Source organism: Eschrichtius robustus, chromosome 7, assembly GCF_028021215.1.
Source record: "Eschrichtius robustus isolate mEscRob2 chromosome 7, mEscRob2.pri, whole genome shotgun sequence".
NCBI classification, from domain to species: domain Eukaryota; kingdom Metazoa; phylum Chordata; class Mammalia; order Artiodactyla; family Eschrichtiidae; genus Eschrichtius; species Eschrichtius robustus.
The window spans coordinates 9,177,557-9,195,328 of NC_090830.1; the positions used below are offsets into that span (position 1 = coordinate 9,177,557).

The window sequence follows — 17,772 nt, forward strand, 5'->3', positions numbered from 1 at the left end:
CTTTCTTCCACTTTCACCAAAACCTCTGAAAGGCACTGAATCTTGCAAGGAGCTGGGCCTTCTGCTAACCCTTATTTATCCTCAGTGCCCAGAGCCCAAGGCCTGGCACAGAGGATTAAAATACGAAAACCGTATTTGTCCTTTCCCCATCAGCCAGACAACATCAGAGAGAAAAACGGGTAGCAGAAAAGAAGCTGCCCTGGGTTAAGAATTGGGTTACTCAACCTTGACACTGTTGACAATCTGGACCAGAGCATTCTTTGCTGCGGGGGCCGCCCTACGCATTGGAGGGCTTTCAGCAGCGTCGCTGCCCGCTCCCACTAGATGACGGAGCACATCCCCTCCCAACAACCCAGTCATGACAGTAAAAAATCTGTCTACACATCGCCAAATGTCCCCTGGAGTGGCAAAATCACCCCCCTCCCCACTTGAGAACTACTGGTTTAGAGGAACCACAGGGGATACAGCAGGTGAGGAGACCAGAAACCAGACTCATCTGCAAGGTCATTATCATGAGCCAACGGGTGCTCGTGGCTTTTCTCTAGAACCTGCAGAGAGAGGCTGTTTGCTGGAAAATCCTACTCTGCAAAGCCAAATACTAAGGCCTGGATGAAGCAACGCTACGTCCCAGCAGGGGCAAATGAACCCACTCAAATCTTCTCTCTCACAGCGAGGGGTGCCAGGCACATGCCGGGGAGCTGGGACCCTCAGCATAGGAGGTATGCCTACTGTATGCTGTGCTGTTATTCTCGTAGGACAACTGAACACCTCAGGCATGGAGGTCTTGAGACCAGGCGTGGCTCAGAGGCCTATGTTCCCCATATCCCTACCACAAACTCCTACCTCTGAAGGCAATCTGGACAAGTCTCCTCCTTACAAACAGAGAATTTAAAATGTAACTACCTTATAAGGAAAGGTCCAAGGAGATAAATACTCAATCATGGCATCTTAACCGGAGAGGGGTGACCTCTCTATAGCCACTAAAAAGGAGGCCCCTGAAATGCAGAAACATATGTCGGATTTTAACAAAGCTGGGAGAGCGTCAGAGCAGAAACTCTGAGAATCAACTCCTAGGCTTGGGTCAACTACCTTCACCAAGGAAAAAAATAAAGGGCAAACTAACAACTATTGATTTTGGTTTCCTACAACTATGTGTTTATCATACTACGGTGCATAACCTACTGGAAAATATAAGATATTCAACTCGAAAACAGTGTCAATTTATCTAAGTTTTAAAAAGAAGTTGTTATGAAATAAAAATCTAAAATATTACTACCAAAGGAAAAATATTTAAGAAAGGAAAAATAAGCCAAAATCACAACAACAAAACAACACAAATACCTAGGAATGTTCTTGAGGTTTCCTATTTAAGAAAAACTATAAAACTTGATTGAATAGTAACCAGAAAGATATATCATGTTCCTGAATGTCTCCCAGATACCAATTCCTCATTATATTCTAGGTTAGGATTTATTACATTTTAATCAATATCCTAATGGAGTTTTATTTCTCCATAAGTCAGAAAATTATGTTCAAATCATTTTAATATAGGAAAATGTGCTGAATATAATGGATCTTTTATAGGATGATATGGATTATTCTTTTTTTTTTTTTAACTTATTTATTTACTTATGGCTATGTTGGGTCTTCGTTTCTGCGCGAGGGCTTTCTCTAGTTGCGGCAAGCGGGGGCCACTCTTCGTCGCGGTGCGCGGGCCTCTCACTATCGCGGCCTCTCTTGTTGCAGAGCACAGGCTCCAGACGCGCAGGCTCAGTAGTTGTGGCTCACGGGCCCAGTTGCTCCGCGGCACGTGGGATCTTCCCAGACCAGGGCTCGAACCCGTGTCCCCTGCATTGGCAGGCGGACTCCCAACCACTGCGCCACCAGGGAAGCCACCTGGATTATTCTTTTACATAGTTTACACAAGTGCAAACAAGAATAACATAGTCTATTCTACTATGTGATAACTGTATTTCTAAGAAAACTTACATTATCAAAAATTGTCATAAAAATAATCACTTCAATTAGAAAAGGAGAATTAAATCTAGAGGTGAGTAGTAATAATTTTTCCCATAGAAATTTCAATAATGAAAGTGTTCTTTATATTTTATATATTATTACAGACATTATATATATATTTTGTTGTTGTTGTTATTTAGAGTTAAAAGTAACAGCCGATCAAAACTACTAACATCAACAAAAAACACAGAAGTACTTCCTTATTTGCCTTCTAATCCAGAAGTCTCAGGGCCAGTCCTCCCTGTCATATCTGGCCTTGACCTTGCAGTTTTCATTGCACTATGGATCACAAACATAAAGCAAAGACGGTCGCCATGTACTGGAACATAAGCACGTTGTATGTTCCTCTGCTTTGTTTAGTTGCAACAGTGGTCTTCCATTTAAGAGAGCTGTTTTCTCCTTATAACCAGTGGTGTCATCCAAGCAAAGCAAGTCTTGGTTCTTACCTGATTGTTACACTCAAAGGTGTTACGAACTCAGTTAACAGAAGAAATGCCTTTGCATCAAAATATCTGTATTGTTGATTTCTGAACTATTCAAGTATATGAGTTTTTTACTTTGTTCTTTATAATTTTCAATACTACAATCCTTCAACGAGCATATGTACGTCTATAATTATATAGAAAAATTACTTTTAATCAGGAAAAGCAGTTTTTGAAAAGGGACCTTTAATCCCACCACCTTTACTCTAATAGCTATTCTCCTTAACGGCATTCTCCTCCAATCTTTGTCAAATGTGGTTTTTATGTAGTTGCATATACGGTGTCTATATAGCTATTGGTTTTTAATTTTTTTATTTATATCTTGTAAGCACTGTCATACAGCTCCATAATCTTCATAATTAATATTGAAATACTCTGGATAATATTACAACAGAATGATAACCTAAGTTATCACTTTCTCTCCAGTTGGGCGTTGAGGCTGTTTTATCTTCAGTAAAAAGCTGGTGAAGGGACTTCCCTGGTGGCGCAGTGGTTAGGAATCCGCCTGCCAATGCAGGCGACAGGGGTTCGAGCCCTGGTCCGGGAAGATCCCACATGCCACGGAGCAACTAAGACTGTGCGCCACAACTAGCGAGCCTGCGCTCTAGAGCCCGCGAGCCACAACTACTGAGCCCACGTGCCTGAACCGCTGAAGCCCTCGCGCCTAGAGCCCGTGCTCCGCAACAAGAGAAGCCACCGCAATGAGAAGCCCGCGCACCGCAACGAAGAATAGCCCCCGCTCGTTGCAAGTAGAGAAAGCCCGCGCGCAGCAACGAAGACCCAACACAGCCAAAAATAAATATGTAAATAAATAAAATTAAAAAAAAAAAAAAAAGCTGGTGAAAAACCTTGGCATATATAGAATTCTTATGCTGCTGAATGCTTTTACTGGGATACTTTCCCAGAAATGAGATAATTACCTCAAAGGGTATGGACATTTTCATGTCTCTCGATAGGCATTATGGGGTCTTTCAAAAGGACTGTCTCAGTTTTTACTACACTTTACAATGAATGAGGCCTTCTGTTTACCACTGCTGTACCAGCACATATCTTGATCATTTTAAAATTTACTTTTGCTAACTTAATAAGGACAAAAACGTCACTTTAATATTGCTCTAATGTGTGTTTCTCTCATAACTAGCAAGTCAAAAAATTTCCCCTACATTTGCTTTTTATTTGTGGACTCATTCAAATCTAAATTGGGAAAGCTTGTTCTCAGCCAAGATCAAGCACTCTGCAGGGGAGATAACACAGGATTTGGAAGCATGCATCAGTCTTCAAACTAGGCAGACCAGGGCTCCAACACGTCCTAGCCATTTGACCTTGGCTCACTGTAAAATGGGGCGACAGCTACCCCACATGGTTACTATGAGGACTAAATGAGATGAACTCTGCTGGTGGTTTTCAGCCAGAGTATACAGGAAAATCACGTCTAAGGCTTTAAAATTACTGAAGCCAGGTCTCACCCCAGACCAAATGAGTCAGAAACTCAGGGGGCGGAGCCCAGGGGTGTGTATGTGTTTTAACAGCACAAGCAGTGACTACCCTTCCTCACGGGAGTGCTTCTGCTTCACACTTCTGGTAAAGCACCAGTACACGAAGCAAACAACGTTCCATTCTCATTCTCAGGGCTGACCTTACCTCCTGCTTCACTGAGAAAATAGAAGCAGTCAAACTCCCCCCAGCACTCCCAGCTCTGCCTGCTGCTGCTGCGCTGTGAGCACGCTGCCCCGCCCCCTGCACACTGGCTGCCAGCCCCTTGATCCACGAGGTCATGGACTGAGCAAGTGCCCCCTTTCTCCTGCGCACCAATTCCTCCTTCTCTCTACCAGCTCACTCCCACCAGCTTACAAACACATACTGTCACATCACCTATCTTCACACACACACACACACACACACACACACACGCACCCTTTCTTAACCTCATATCCATCTCTGGTTTCCACCCTATTTCTGTTCCCCTTTATGGCAAAACTCCCCCAAAATGGTTTATACCTGCTGCCCCCAATTCTCCTCTTCTCTCGTGAACCCACTGCGATTAAGCTTTCATCTCCTTGGAAACAGCACAGCAAGATCATAAACTACCCCATTTCTAAATCCAAGGGTAAATTCTTGATCTCCTCCTCCCTGATCTACCCACAGCTCTTTAAAATAGCTCGTCACGCCCTTCCAGAAGCTTCCTTTTCACTTGGCTTCCAGGTGAACTCTCCCCTCTGGTTCCTCTCCTACCAAACAGGCCGCTCCTTCCCAGGTTCGTCTGATAGCGTCTCCTCTTCTCCCTGACCACGAAGCACTGTGGCTCCAAGACTCACTTAGTCCTAGGGCCCCTTCTCTACTGTCATTCCTTTGGTGAAGTCAGTCTCACTGCTTTAAATATCATCTAGGAGTAAATAATTCCCAAGTAAGGCAACCCTATCTTCAAGCCAGACTTTGCCCATGGAGCCCGGACTCATCTACACAACCACATCCTGAGCATACCACTGAAAACATACGGCCAGACCGAACCTCTCCTCAGCCCGGCCCAAATCGGCTGCTCGCCGTCCTCCTACCTCAACTGCCCAGGCCAAAAAAGCTGAATATTACCTGTGGTTCCTCCTCCTTTCACAGCTCACAACCAATGCGAAGGCAAATCCTACTGGCTCTTCTTAAAGACACATCTAGAAATGGATGACTCCTCACGTCTTCTGTTGCTCCCGCCTTGGTCCCGGCCACCATCATCCCTCATCTGCGCTAAGCAACAACCTCCAGTGGCTCTGATTGGTCCCCGCAGACCATTCTCCCCAAAGAACCCGAGTGGTTTTGAAACATAAATCGGACCATGATCGCTCCTCTGCTCAAAACCCTTCAGTGGCTTCCCAGCTCACTCAACAGGGAGAGCCAAAGTGTTAACAGTGGTCTCCCAGGCCCTACACGATTTGGTGGCTGCCTTGTTTTTTTTTGGCCGCGTTGGGTCTTTGTTGCTGCGCGCGGGCTTTCTCTAGTTGCGATGAGCAGGGGCTACTCTTAGTTGCGGTGCGCGGGCTTCTCACTGCGGTGGCTTCTCTTGTTGCAGAGCACGGGCTCTAGGCGTGCGGGCTTCAGTAGTTGTGGCATGTGGGCTCAGTAGTTGTGGCTCGCGGGCTCCAGAGCACGGGCTCAGTAGTTGTGGCGCACGGGCTAAGTTGCTCCGCGGCATGTGGGATCTTCCCGGACCAGGGATCGAACCCGTGTCCCCTGCATTGGCAGGTGGATTCTTTTCCACTGCGCCACCAGGGAAACCCGCAGCTGCCTTTTTAACCTCAGAACCTCTCGATCTCCTCTTCTCCCCTCTGTTCCGTCCCAAACCATCCTATATAAAAGAGCATCCTCCACCCTCATCCTGGTACTCCTACCACCCTTATCCCTTCCATGTCCCTTCACTGTATTCAGTACCATCCAGGGGTGTGTGTGTGTGTGTGTGTGTGTATCTTTATGTTTTTTCATTTCTTATTCCCCTTGCCCCCTAAGAACATAAACTGCACAAGGGCAGGGACTAGGTTTGTTCCCTGCTATCTCCTCAGGGCCTGGCACATACCAGGTGCTCAAGATATATTTCAAGGAATTTGAGAAGATATCTGCCTCCATTAAACAATAACAGGTTGCTATATAAATTTGAAAAAGAACATTTAGGTAACAAAAAAGAGCTCCTGGAAAAAGAAGACATAAATACAGATGTAGAAATCTCACATAGAGCAGAGCAAAATGTCAGCACTGAAAAACAGGAGGGAAAAGATAAGAAAATTAGGCGATCTTTCTAAAACATCCAGTTTCTGAATAATACACAGGCCAAGAGAGGATAAACAATTCAAGGAAACTTCCTGCAACTGTGGCTATAAGTTTCCTGACTGACAGCGCCTACTGAGTGCCCAGCACAAGGAATGGCTCATAATCACTAGATTTCAGAATACCATGGACACAGAAGATCCAAGAAGTATCCAGAAAATGAGACAATAAATAGGTTTCACAAAAAGAATCAAGGGTTAGAATAGCACTGGACTTCTCACCAATACCAATGGAAACTAGAAGACAATGGATCAATGAGTTCAAAACATAGAGAAAATAATTTCAAGCTTGTACTCCTATACCCACACAATTGTTAATTAAGTATAAAAGTAGAATAAAGCCGTTTTCAGACATGAAAGGTTTCAAAAATATTTACTGCCATGTCTTCTTTCATAAGAAGCTAACCAGAGGACACAGTTCACTAAATGAGAGAGTAAACCAAGAATGAGGAAATTATGAGATCTAAACACCTAAGAGAGAGGTGAGAAGAACCGTCCACATGATGGGGAGGGACATCTTGCAGTGACAGCTGTGCAGTTGGGCTACTGAGCAACCTTTCCAGATTATGTCAGAAGACTTGGAGAGATAATTCTTCAAGAAATTAAAACAACAGTCTACTTAGTGTCTTTGGATACACTGGATATTGGACATTTACACAACTAGGGAACAGTTTGAAAATACATAAGAAGCAAAGCAAACGCAAAGATAGGCATTAACTTCATAGAAAAGAAAGAGGGTGCAGGAAAGGAAAAGGAATCATGGTATACTACATGGCTCAGCTTTTACACAGCTTAATATAAGTGCCAAAAATAGTTACAATTGAAATTAACTATATTGGAAGGATGGGGGGATTAAAAGTAAAGATGTGTGGAGTGGGGAGTGGAAGATGGAGAAAAAGTCAAATCCTTAGCCACTATAGAAAGGCAACAAATAATAACTAAAACTGTAATTTGAAGTTAAGGAGGTAAATGATACAAGAATCAGCTAACTTGTAAGTGGTTGCCTCTGGGGACCTGGAGGCTTAGGGCTTCTGTTCTTCATAAAAAGAACTATCTGTCTCTTTCACTATCTGCATATATACCTTTGGTAAAAATAAAAATTATGTCAAATGGTCTTACCACACTGAACTAGTAGCAGAAGATGACTAGATACAACTTTTCAGAAGGAAAACTTAACGATGTGTGTTAAAATGTCAAATGTGCACACCCTTTGACCCAGCCTCTGACTGCTTCTATGAACTAAGAAAATCACTCTACGAGAGGAAAACGGCTGCACAAATTAGTATGTTCAATGGCCACTGTTCATCCTACTAAAATTTTAGAAACAATCGCAAGTTTATGCAATAATAGACTAAGTAAAACATACATACTGGAATATAATGCAACCATAAAAGATGGAGTTATAATCCATATTTACGAAGATGGGAAGACGTCAACATTTTATTGAGTCAGGGCAAGAGTTAAAGAACAGTAGTTCATACAGAATCTTCAGTTTTCTAGAACCTCTTCTCTTCCCCTAAATGGCCACGTGGCTTTCTCGTTTTATTCAGGTTTTCAAACATTTCCCCCTCAGAGAGGCTTTTCAAGACCACCTTCCCTAAAACAGCCAACTCTTCCCTGACAGCCTCACCCTGGATTCTTTCACCCACCCATTTAGCCCAGACCCAGATCTCCTGGGTTTGAATCCGAGCACGACTGCTCGCTACCTGTGTGACAACAGACAGTCGGGTAAAGTCTTTGTGCTTTGGTTTACTCACATGAAATACAAAAATAATAATATATACCCAACATTTATATGTTGGGAAGAAAAACTGATTTAACATGTGAGTGTGCTTGCTTGGTGCAAGTAAAGGTTCAACACGTGTTTGTTATCAAAATTAACTCTCTCTTGTCCTCTTCTGGACTATGTGAATTTTTTTCATGAAGAAAATATATCTTGGGACTTCCCCGGTGGTCCAGTGGTTAAGACTTCACCTTCCAATGCAGGGGGTGCAGGTTCAAACCCTAGTCGGGGAGCTAAGATCCCACATGCCTTGTGGCCAAAAAACCAAAACATAAAACGGAACAATATTGTTAACAAATTCAATAAAGACTTTAAAAAAAAAAAGAAAATATATCTTCTGCACAAAAACAAGACACTTCTGTTACAAACAGTTTTACTTCAAAAACACAAGAAAACAAAGAAAAGAAAGAAAAATAACATATAACCCCACCACTTATCAATTATATAAATAAGACGTCAATTCACCCCTACCCTCCAGTTAACAACAACCATATTTTTTTCTCTGTTTACAGACACACATATATTCATATAAATCCTTTTTTATTAAATAAAACCAGGATCGTGCCACTTTGTGTTTTTTTTTTTTTTTTTTTACTTTTCAATATATTTTAGGGACTTCCCTGGTGGTCCAGTAGTTAAGACACTGTGCTTCCCCTGCAGGGGGCACAGGTTTGATCCCTGGTTGGCGAACTAAGATCCTGCGTGCCACATGGCGTGGCCAAAATATATATATATATATATACACACACACACACACACACACACACACACATATATATACACATACATATATTTTAGACATGGTTCCATCACCTCATTCTTTCTAACTGCTACACAGTATTCTATATGACATGTAGGCAGATTTAAGTATTCCCCTATTAATGGACATTTAGAGCCTTCTCAATTTTTTGCTACTACAATGCTACAATGAATATGAACACATACTCAACCTAAAAAAGATTCCCAGAAGAAGGCTGAATTATAAGGTATAGATTTTTTTAAAATTAATATTTAATCAAATTAAATATGGAATAGATATGAAAGTATTCATAACATTATAAAACAACAATACAGTAATCACCACACACCCATCACCCAGGTTAAACAATCATTGTGTTTGAAGCCTCCCATCGCCCCTCCCTGATTCTGTGGCACAGACAACATTGGAGTTGCCATTTCTCAATTTTTCCCCTTTTTTTCTTTATTTGATAAAGGAAACTAGTATCTCATTATTGTTTCATTTTTTATTTATAGAAATATAATATAATTATTAATAAGTATGTAACTTCTCATAGGTTTATTGGTTATTTGTGTTTCTTTTTCTAAAAATCGCTTGTTCTTTTCCTTTGTTCATTCTTCTACTGACTTGATTAGGGCATTTTACTTTCTGATTTATAGAAACTCTTTGCATAGTAGGGATATTAACCCACTGCTATTAGTCCTGAGGCAAATAATACCATATCTTTTGTCATACAAAGTTTTACATTTTTAGGTAAATAAGTCTATCAGTTTTCTTTCTGCCTTCCCAAGTTTCAGTGAATATTTTCTCATATATTCTTTAGATTTTTTTTTACATTTAGATCTTTAATTGATGTATATTTTATATTGGTATATGGTGGGAAATGGGGCTCTAACTTTTTCTTCCAAATGCATAGTCAGTTATTCCAATAGCGTTTACTGAATAATTCCTTTCTCAACTGATGTAAAAACCTTATTGTGTCTTATGTAATTTTCATATATCTATATATATATACACACACACACATACATATATATATATGTGTATATATATATATGTATGCACGTGTGTGTATGTACTTGTGTATACACACATACACACACGTGTATCTATAGGCATACCTCGTTTTACTGGCCTTTACTTTATTGCACTTCACAGATACTGCATTTTTACAAATTGAAGCTCTGAGGCAACCCTGCCTCAAGCAATCTATCGACACCGTTTTTCCAACAGCATTGCTCACTTCATGTCTCTGTGTCACGTTTTAGTAATTCTCGCAATACTTCAAGCTTTTCATTATTGTTCTACTTGTTAGGGTTACCTGTGGTCAGTGATCTTTGATGTTACTACTACAATTCCCTGAAGGCTCAGACGATGGTCAGCATTTTTTAGCAATAAAGTATTTTTAATTAAGGTATCGACATTGTTTTCCTAGATATAATGCTATTGCACACTTAATGGACTACAGTATAGTGTAAACATAATTTTTACATGCACTGGAAAACCAAAAACTTCATGCGACTGACTCACTTTACTGTGATATCTGCTTTATTACAGTGGCCTGGAATGGAATCCGTGGCATCTCTGAGGTATGCCTCTGTGTGTGTGTGTACACACACGTATGGTATATATGGTAAACACATTTGCTCTGGACTCAGTTCTCTTCCACTGCTCTAAGCCTGTGTAACACAATGGAGCGAGAGCAAAATAAATCACTCACCTGTCCTTCTTCATCAAAAGCCATAACCACCACAGCAGCTCCAAACTTTTTAATCTTTCTGGCCTTCTCCAAGAAGTCATCCTCTCCCTCCTTCAGGCTGATGCTGTTAACAATGCACTTCCCCTGGCAGCACTTTAACCCAGCTTCAATCACAGCAAAATTGGAAGAGTCGATGCACAAGGGCACCTGAGGTCAGAAGGGTAAGGTGATCACAGAAAGACTGTTAAGTCACCACAAATCCCCTTCCAAGGACCCCCAGATATTCCCTCTTTCTTTCTTCCTTAGGGAAACAAGAAACAAATAACAGTAGTGTGATAGAGATACAATTTTAATCTGATTTTAAGCCCTTGTTCCTAAAGCCCAAAAGACTTGGTTGGAGTAATTCCAGTCTCACAAGAGACCCCATGCATGGGCCAGAAATTGGTAACTCAAAAGATCACAGCTAAACATCAGAATGAAAGCACTGAAGTCACTTCATGGGCTCCTCGTCTGATTCAGTCATTTAGCTTCTCTGCACCTTAAATTCGCAAAATATTTACTCCCAGAGGACTGTGGAGGCTTTTAAGTGCGGAGTTGAATTCAAATGAAGGACAGGTTAATGTAACTCACTGCTTACCACAAGACTTCTAACTTACACATTTGCTGAAGCCTAACGAAAAAACGACAGCCCTACCTCTTTAAAGCACTATAGGAGGTGTCTTTCAAACACCACCACCAACAATAAAACCAACTTCATAAATCACTCATCACAATTTCAATGGTAGAGAAGTGAAGTGAGACTTTTAAAGTTTTTAGACTCGATCTATAATTTTTGAAAAGATGGACACAAAAATTAACTTTCATCTCTTAAAGAAATGTAAAAGCTGACATTAATACCTTGATTTAATCTTGTTTTATAAGTCTGTCTCACTCTGATAAACCTAAAAAGGTCTCTTCTTCCTGCAATAAGGAAGGATTAACTGAGTTCCCTTGTCTGCGATAGGAAGAGAACTAATGATTCGGTAGGAACAGGTAAGTATATCCTTCAGAGACATGAAAAGTTGGTTCCTAGCCTAGCCAGACATCAGAGGAAACTCAGTCAATCCTTGTGACCAACTCCAGAAGCCTTGGAAACAGCCACACTGAAGTCACATCCCTCTCCAAAGTCTGGTTTCTATCGAAAGGTCGCCATTAAGTGAGAAAACTGACAATCAGAAACCACTGGGCTTTCAACACAGGACAACAGAAAACCAGTGTATGACAAGACAGATGAAGGGAAAAGTGACAAAGTTAAATGAGAGACAGAGCAGCACATGTAAACTCCCTTGATGAATCAAGGTTTTGTACGACCTTGGCAATGTCAGGCTCGGACGTGATGAAGTTGCAGAATCTGGTCATTGCACTTGGTCCATCCAGCATGCCATCATCCATGTTGATATCCAACACCTGTGCTCCCATTTCCACCTGCATTTTGGCAACGCTCAGAGCTTCCTGGGGACGGAATTCAAGAGGAACGAGCGTTGGGAGAGGGTGACTAAGAGAAGGCTGACAAAAGTAGTCCTTCACCACCCCCAAGCAGGCAGTCCTTTTAGATTCCACTAGACTGCCTGGCCAGCACCCCCAACCCTGAGCCTGCTCTCAACCATCCCAGATGAAGCTTTCTTACACATCGCTTCCATCACAGCGGGTCACCCCTCAGAACCCAGCGAAGCTCCACTCTTCCTGTAAAGAGCCTCAAGCCCTCAGCCTGGTGTTCCGGGCCCTCTGGGACCTGCCCCATCTTCTTATGCAACTGAACTTCTCCCCCATCGCCCACTCCCGGCACCCTCCACTCAGCCAAATCTGTTTCCACCTCTGTGTCACACATCATGATGTTCCCTCTGCTTCCAACACAATCCCCTTCCTTCCTGTACTGTTTAAGATCCAGCTCAAGTCCCATCTCCTCCAAGAAAAGTCCTTAGAGAAAGTCCGAAACTTATCTAACTCTTCAGTGTTTGCCGAAACATGCAAAGCAGTCATTGTAGGCTGTTGGTGTAGAAGTTACGTGAAATATGCGTTTAAATAAACTTCTTCTGTGCTAAAAGGATTTTCAAATCCTATGAGACACTATTATACACCATAAATCTCCAAGGACAAGATACAATACACAGCATTTCCCACTTACGGTCATTTAAGGAATATCTTGTAGGATCAGTGTTCCAGAGAACATACTTTGGGAAACACTGCTTATTCCGCAATGACCGGCTGCCTCTAAACATCTGTAACTATTGTAAACATTATCACATGGTGTATTACATTATCATTTCCTCACGATTTCACGAGTATTAGCTTATTCTCTGAAATAGATTTTAAGCGTTTGGAAATCTAGAAAGGTCTCCGGTATCTCCCACTCTCATTTGAACAATACTGGGCAAAACAGACGTGTTCAATAAGGCTTTCTAACTGACTGGTGCAGCAGAGACTTTAAGTCTTTGTTGCACACTTCATAGTGTCATAAAATAAGCAGGGATAAAATCAACGGTCGATTCTGATGTTGTCCTAATTTTTTCTTAGCCGAAGAAACCAAATAGAAATTTTTAGCAATCACTGCAAAAGAATAGGCATGAGACCCTTTGGCACAGGCCGCAAGGAAAGACCACTCGTAATGACACAAGGTTACACAGAGAAAAAGGATGGCAATAAAATTCAGCAGAAAATGTTTTCGGTATCAGCAGTATGTTAAATATTAACACCATAAAGAATAAAAGGAAGTACAAGTCACAGTCCCTGTTCTTGCAGGGCTTTCCTCTAGTTGGGGGCATATGATGCAGTCATATGAAAAGCTACGGGCACTGCCATACAACGTACGAGTCAAATGTCCTGCCTAAACACCAGGAAGGGCAAGATCTCTGAGGACTGAAGTGCAGGAAGCTACCTGAGAGACAGCAGCTTCAGCTGCCCCTGGGAAATGGACTGCAGGGAGGACAGGGGAGACGGCAAGCGACCTGGTCAGACCAGAGGTCAAAAGACACACAACACAGATGCCAACGCCTGACCTTTCTACATCAGAAGAGCCACAGAATCACAGCTCGGCGCGCCAACCTTCCCAAACAGGCTCCGAGAGATGAAGTGATTTGTTTAAAGGTGTACAAGTCGGGCACAAAGACAGGACTGGACCTTCTCTCAGGTCAGTCCCTTGACCACAGAGCCTTGAGGGGTCACTAACTATGGGGAACTGGAATCCAGTGAGGAGCCATTCCTCCCCAACCCCCTCCTACTTCCCAGCCTCCTTCCCGTGTCCTCCAAGCCAAGACAGCAGAGCGGTGAAGGGTATGGGCTTGGAGGACTTAGGGTCTATCATTCACTTGCTGTCAAACAGTAGGCGAGTGGTTTAACCTCCCCCAAGCCTCCAGCTGCACATCTGTAAAATGGGGATAATAGCAGCACCTATCTCACAGGTCTGTAAAGATGACACGAGCAATGCTGTATAGCGCTCAGCACGTGCTGGCTAGGCAGCAGCGGGAACGAAGAGAACAGGACGGACGGGAACTGTGAGGAACCAGGTAAGCAGGCCCTACTGACATACCTGCAGAGGAGATCGCTGAGGGATGTCGCGGAGCAGTCATTAACAAGTCCATAAAGGACGATAAATGAGCCCTTTCTTTGTGATTAGAACTAAGTCTGCTTCGATACTGGCTGCTGGAAGATCTATTTCCTAAAGGCTGCAAAGGCTATCATTAAAGCCCAGATCAGGTTCCTCCATTTTTAACTTTGTATTTGCATAAGAAAAAAAAATTTGTCCAGGTTTTTAGAGTGGGCTCTACTTGGATTAAATTTTGCTCATCCTTAGAGTGACCGAGTTTAAGAATCCTATGGTGAAACTACCCTGCAAGCTTTGTTTGTTTAGCTTATTTTACAGTGAACAGAATCAATAATACCACATTAGTCAGTGTCTGATGTGGTCATGAGGAAATGAATAGGAATTGTCCTGGCTTTCCCTTTTCTTGGAAAGATTTCTGAGAAGCCAAAATGAAGAGTATCCTCAAATTTTTAAATGTATTTCACAATTAACAGAAATAGCTAGAACCTGGGTGCCTCCCATCTCATCCTACTTCATACCCTGAATGCATTTCTTTGAGAAACACTGACAAGGGCAGCTATGACTTTCTGAAGCCTCATCCTCCCACCAGCGCTGCCAGCTACAAACACACTTTTCCGTTCTTCTCACACTTCCCAGCAGCTCTGCTAATGATTATCAAAGGCAGAGCTGTTTCACTTGCGTGCTGTCTTAGCCAAAAACCTGGCAGATGCCTCGAGGGTCTTATTAAGATACTCACTTCATAATTTCCTGTCATGATGAGTTTAGCAAACTTCCTGGATCCTGCAACGTTACAGCGCTCTCCAATGTTAACAAAGTTGGTGTACGGGCCGATCCTGAAGGGCTCTAGACCTTAAAAGGAGAAGCATTTTGAAAATTTTCTGAAAATGCATGTAACGACATGAGACAGACAGAAAAGAAATGTTTTCATGAGAAAGAAAAGAAGTTTCTGTGCCACAGCCCGTCTGACTAGCTAAGGAGACCCAATGTGGAAAAAGGGTCATGGCCAACCCCCCTAGAGATACTTAAACACAACAAAAGGCTCTACGTTTATAACCAGAACTCTCAAAAGAAGAAATATTTCAGGGTTTTAAATTGCAAATTTCTCTCAAGAGCTGAATCATATCAGCTCTGAGAAACAAGGAAAAATTATCATCATACTCTTATGTAACCAAGAGTCTGGGGCAAAAATCACGAAGTTAGAATCTAAAGTACTGCTCCACAGCTGTCCATTCAGACATCGGCTTGAAGCCCGATGGAGCAAGCGTTCTTAATCCCACCAACAGTGTGTTTAGAGCTTTATCTCGTCTCTTTGATCCAGAGGCCAAGAACCAGTAACCAGCAAGGCCTAACAGGGTCACGAGGAAGGACCTGGGCTGAGCCCTGGGAGATGGCTGACTCTGGGCAAGCCACTTGGGCTTTCTGCTCCTCCTTCCTTATTTGCAAAGGGACAATATCATCTCCACTGTTACAGGCTGATTTAGGGGCAAATATCAGATAACTAACGTGGACACATTACACTGAGGTAAAAAGCAACATGCAGCATAAAGTACCGCTACAGGAAAAGGCCTTTAACTGGTTTTGTTCTACTCATTATATTTACAGTACTAGGAGCAGGAGTCTTGCTAGATGGTGACAAGCAGGCTCTCGGGAAGCCAGCCTTAGGGTATGAGCCCTGCACAGCCGACTCAGTGAACACTCTGGGGGACTTCTCTCAGAGTCTCTGGGCTTATAAAATAGAGACAGCAGAAGTATCTGCCTCACAATGTTACTGTAAAAATGAAACCAGATAACATTGATAAGCATTATCAAGCTTATAAAATTAGCACCAGCAATCATAGCTGTTCTTGTTAATAAAAGGAAATGGCTTTTGAGTCCTTTCCCAAAGCACTGGTTGAGGAAGAAACAGACACGAGGGAGAGGAAAATAATGAAGATAGGTAATTACAAAACTATTCCAGGTCTTCTGTTCCCCGACTGGGAAGACTATCACTTCTCAGTTTGGGCTGTGATTTCCTTTCCCATTGGTAACATCCTCACAGCCCCTCCCCTCCATGTCGACCCTTAGTCAGACCCTGGGGTTCCCAGGGCAGACAAGCAGGGCTGCCAGCATTTAAATGCCGAAGAGACCCTGTGGTGTTGCCCTAAAAGCATTTCACACAAAGCACTTCTGATCTATTATGAATGTGAAGTATCTGACATAAAAACTGCATTGTTCTCAGACTTCCCTGGTGGCGCAGTGGTTAAGAATCCGCCTGTCAATGCAGGGGGCACGGGTTCGAGCCCTGGTCCGAGAAGGTCCCACACGCCGCAGAGCAATTAAGCCCATGCGCCACAACTACTGAGCCTGCGCTCTGGAGCCCGCGAGCCACAACTTACTGAGCCCACGTGCTGCAACTACTGAAGCCCGTGCACCTAGAGCCCGTGCTCCACAGCAAGATAAGCCACTGCACTGCAACGAAGAGTAGTCCCCGCTCTCTGCAACTAGAGAAAGCCTGCGCACAGCAACAAAGACCCAGCGCAGACAAAAATTTTTAAATAAATAAATAAGTTAAAAAAAAAATCACATTGTTCTCAAGTCTGCAATTCATAAAAGAACAATTAAAAAGAATGTATTTGGTGTCATTCTTTTAAAATCTGATTGAAAGTGATTTTTAAAACAATTTAGAAATAGCACATGAAATTCAAATCAGAAGAAAGAATTCTTTCATTCTTACACATAAACTCTTCAAAAATCATAACTAAACAGTTCTTTCATGTTTCGATTTTGGCCAAGGCTAACAATGTCAACTTAGTCCTTGGCTGAAGTCAATTAATAGCTTTAAGATCTAAGGTTGAAAGAAACTATCCTACCACACCTTTCTCTGATAAAAGCCACTTTTTCAGGGTAGGGAGTGTGTCATAAGTCACAAATCCCTCTTCCTCTAATCTCATCCCGTCTTCTGGAGTATAAATGGAAAAAAAGGGTAGCCTGAAGAGGCATATGTCTAACCCAACTTTATTTTCACTCACTGGGAGTAATTCTATACAATATGTTCTGAGTGAGAAAAGTGGGAATTACTTTTGCTGTCACTTTTATTTCATTTCACTGTCATTTTATTTCATTTTTCTTAGGAGAACATATGGAACAAAAATACATCAATTTAGAGAAATGTTAAATTCTCCATTATTAGGGTGCATAATTCCTCATGTGTGCTATTTGCAGGTTCTCTCAAAATCTGTATACACTTTTTTTTTTTTTTTTGCTTAAAGATACTACCTAAGAATACATCGTTAAAGTATTATGCCAAAAATATAAAATTTAAAGTTATTTTTCTAATAGTTGGCATGATAATCTATTTTACTAATGTTCCTTTTGTGAATATCAGAACTCATTCTGAAAAAAGGAAGCTCCCTACTCCACAGGGCTGTTGAGCACAAAACAGAATAATAAATATCACAACTCTCTGTAAAGCCTAAACCACACAGCCAACATAAGAGCATGACAATAATGTTATAGAAGCAAACAAAATTTTCTAGGAAGAGGCTACCATCATTAAAAAACCTTGAGCCTGGGCTAGATTTTTTACGAACTAGCAGCAAATCTGATGATTAAAATTGTTAGGCTGTGGCCTATGTACGTTTTCAAAGCAGTGCACGATAAGTCTGACCAAGGCCACTACCTGTGCTTT

General features: G+C 42.1%; 1 protein-coding gene across 5 annotated transcripts in view; it reads right to left on the bottom strand.

Moving 5' to 3' along the window:
• Window positions 1-17,772, bottom strand: part of MTR (5-methyltetrahydrofolate-homocysteine methyltransferase) — a 130,367-nt gene that overhangs the window by 82,404 nt on the left and 30,191 nt on the right. For all 5 annotated transcript variants that reach the window (XR_011074468.1, XR_011074469.1, XM_068547549.1 and 2 more), the window contains exons 13-15: window positions 14,842-14,954; window positions 11,876-12,016; window positions 10,547-10,732 (exon numbers count right to left, since the gene is read on the bottom strand). Coding sequence is in view for 3 of the 5 variants with exons in the window: in XM_068547549.1 (XP_068403650.1) it covers window positions 10,547-10,732; window positions 11,876-12,016; window positions 14,842-14,954 (440 nt within the window). In the remaining 2 variants the exon portion in view is untranslated. The remainder of the gene's footprint in view (window positions 1-10,546; window positions 10,733-11,875; window positions 12,017-14,841; window positions 14,955-17,772) is intronic.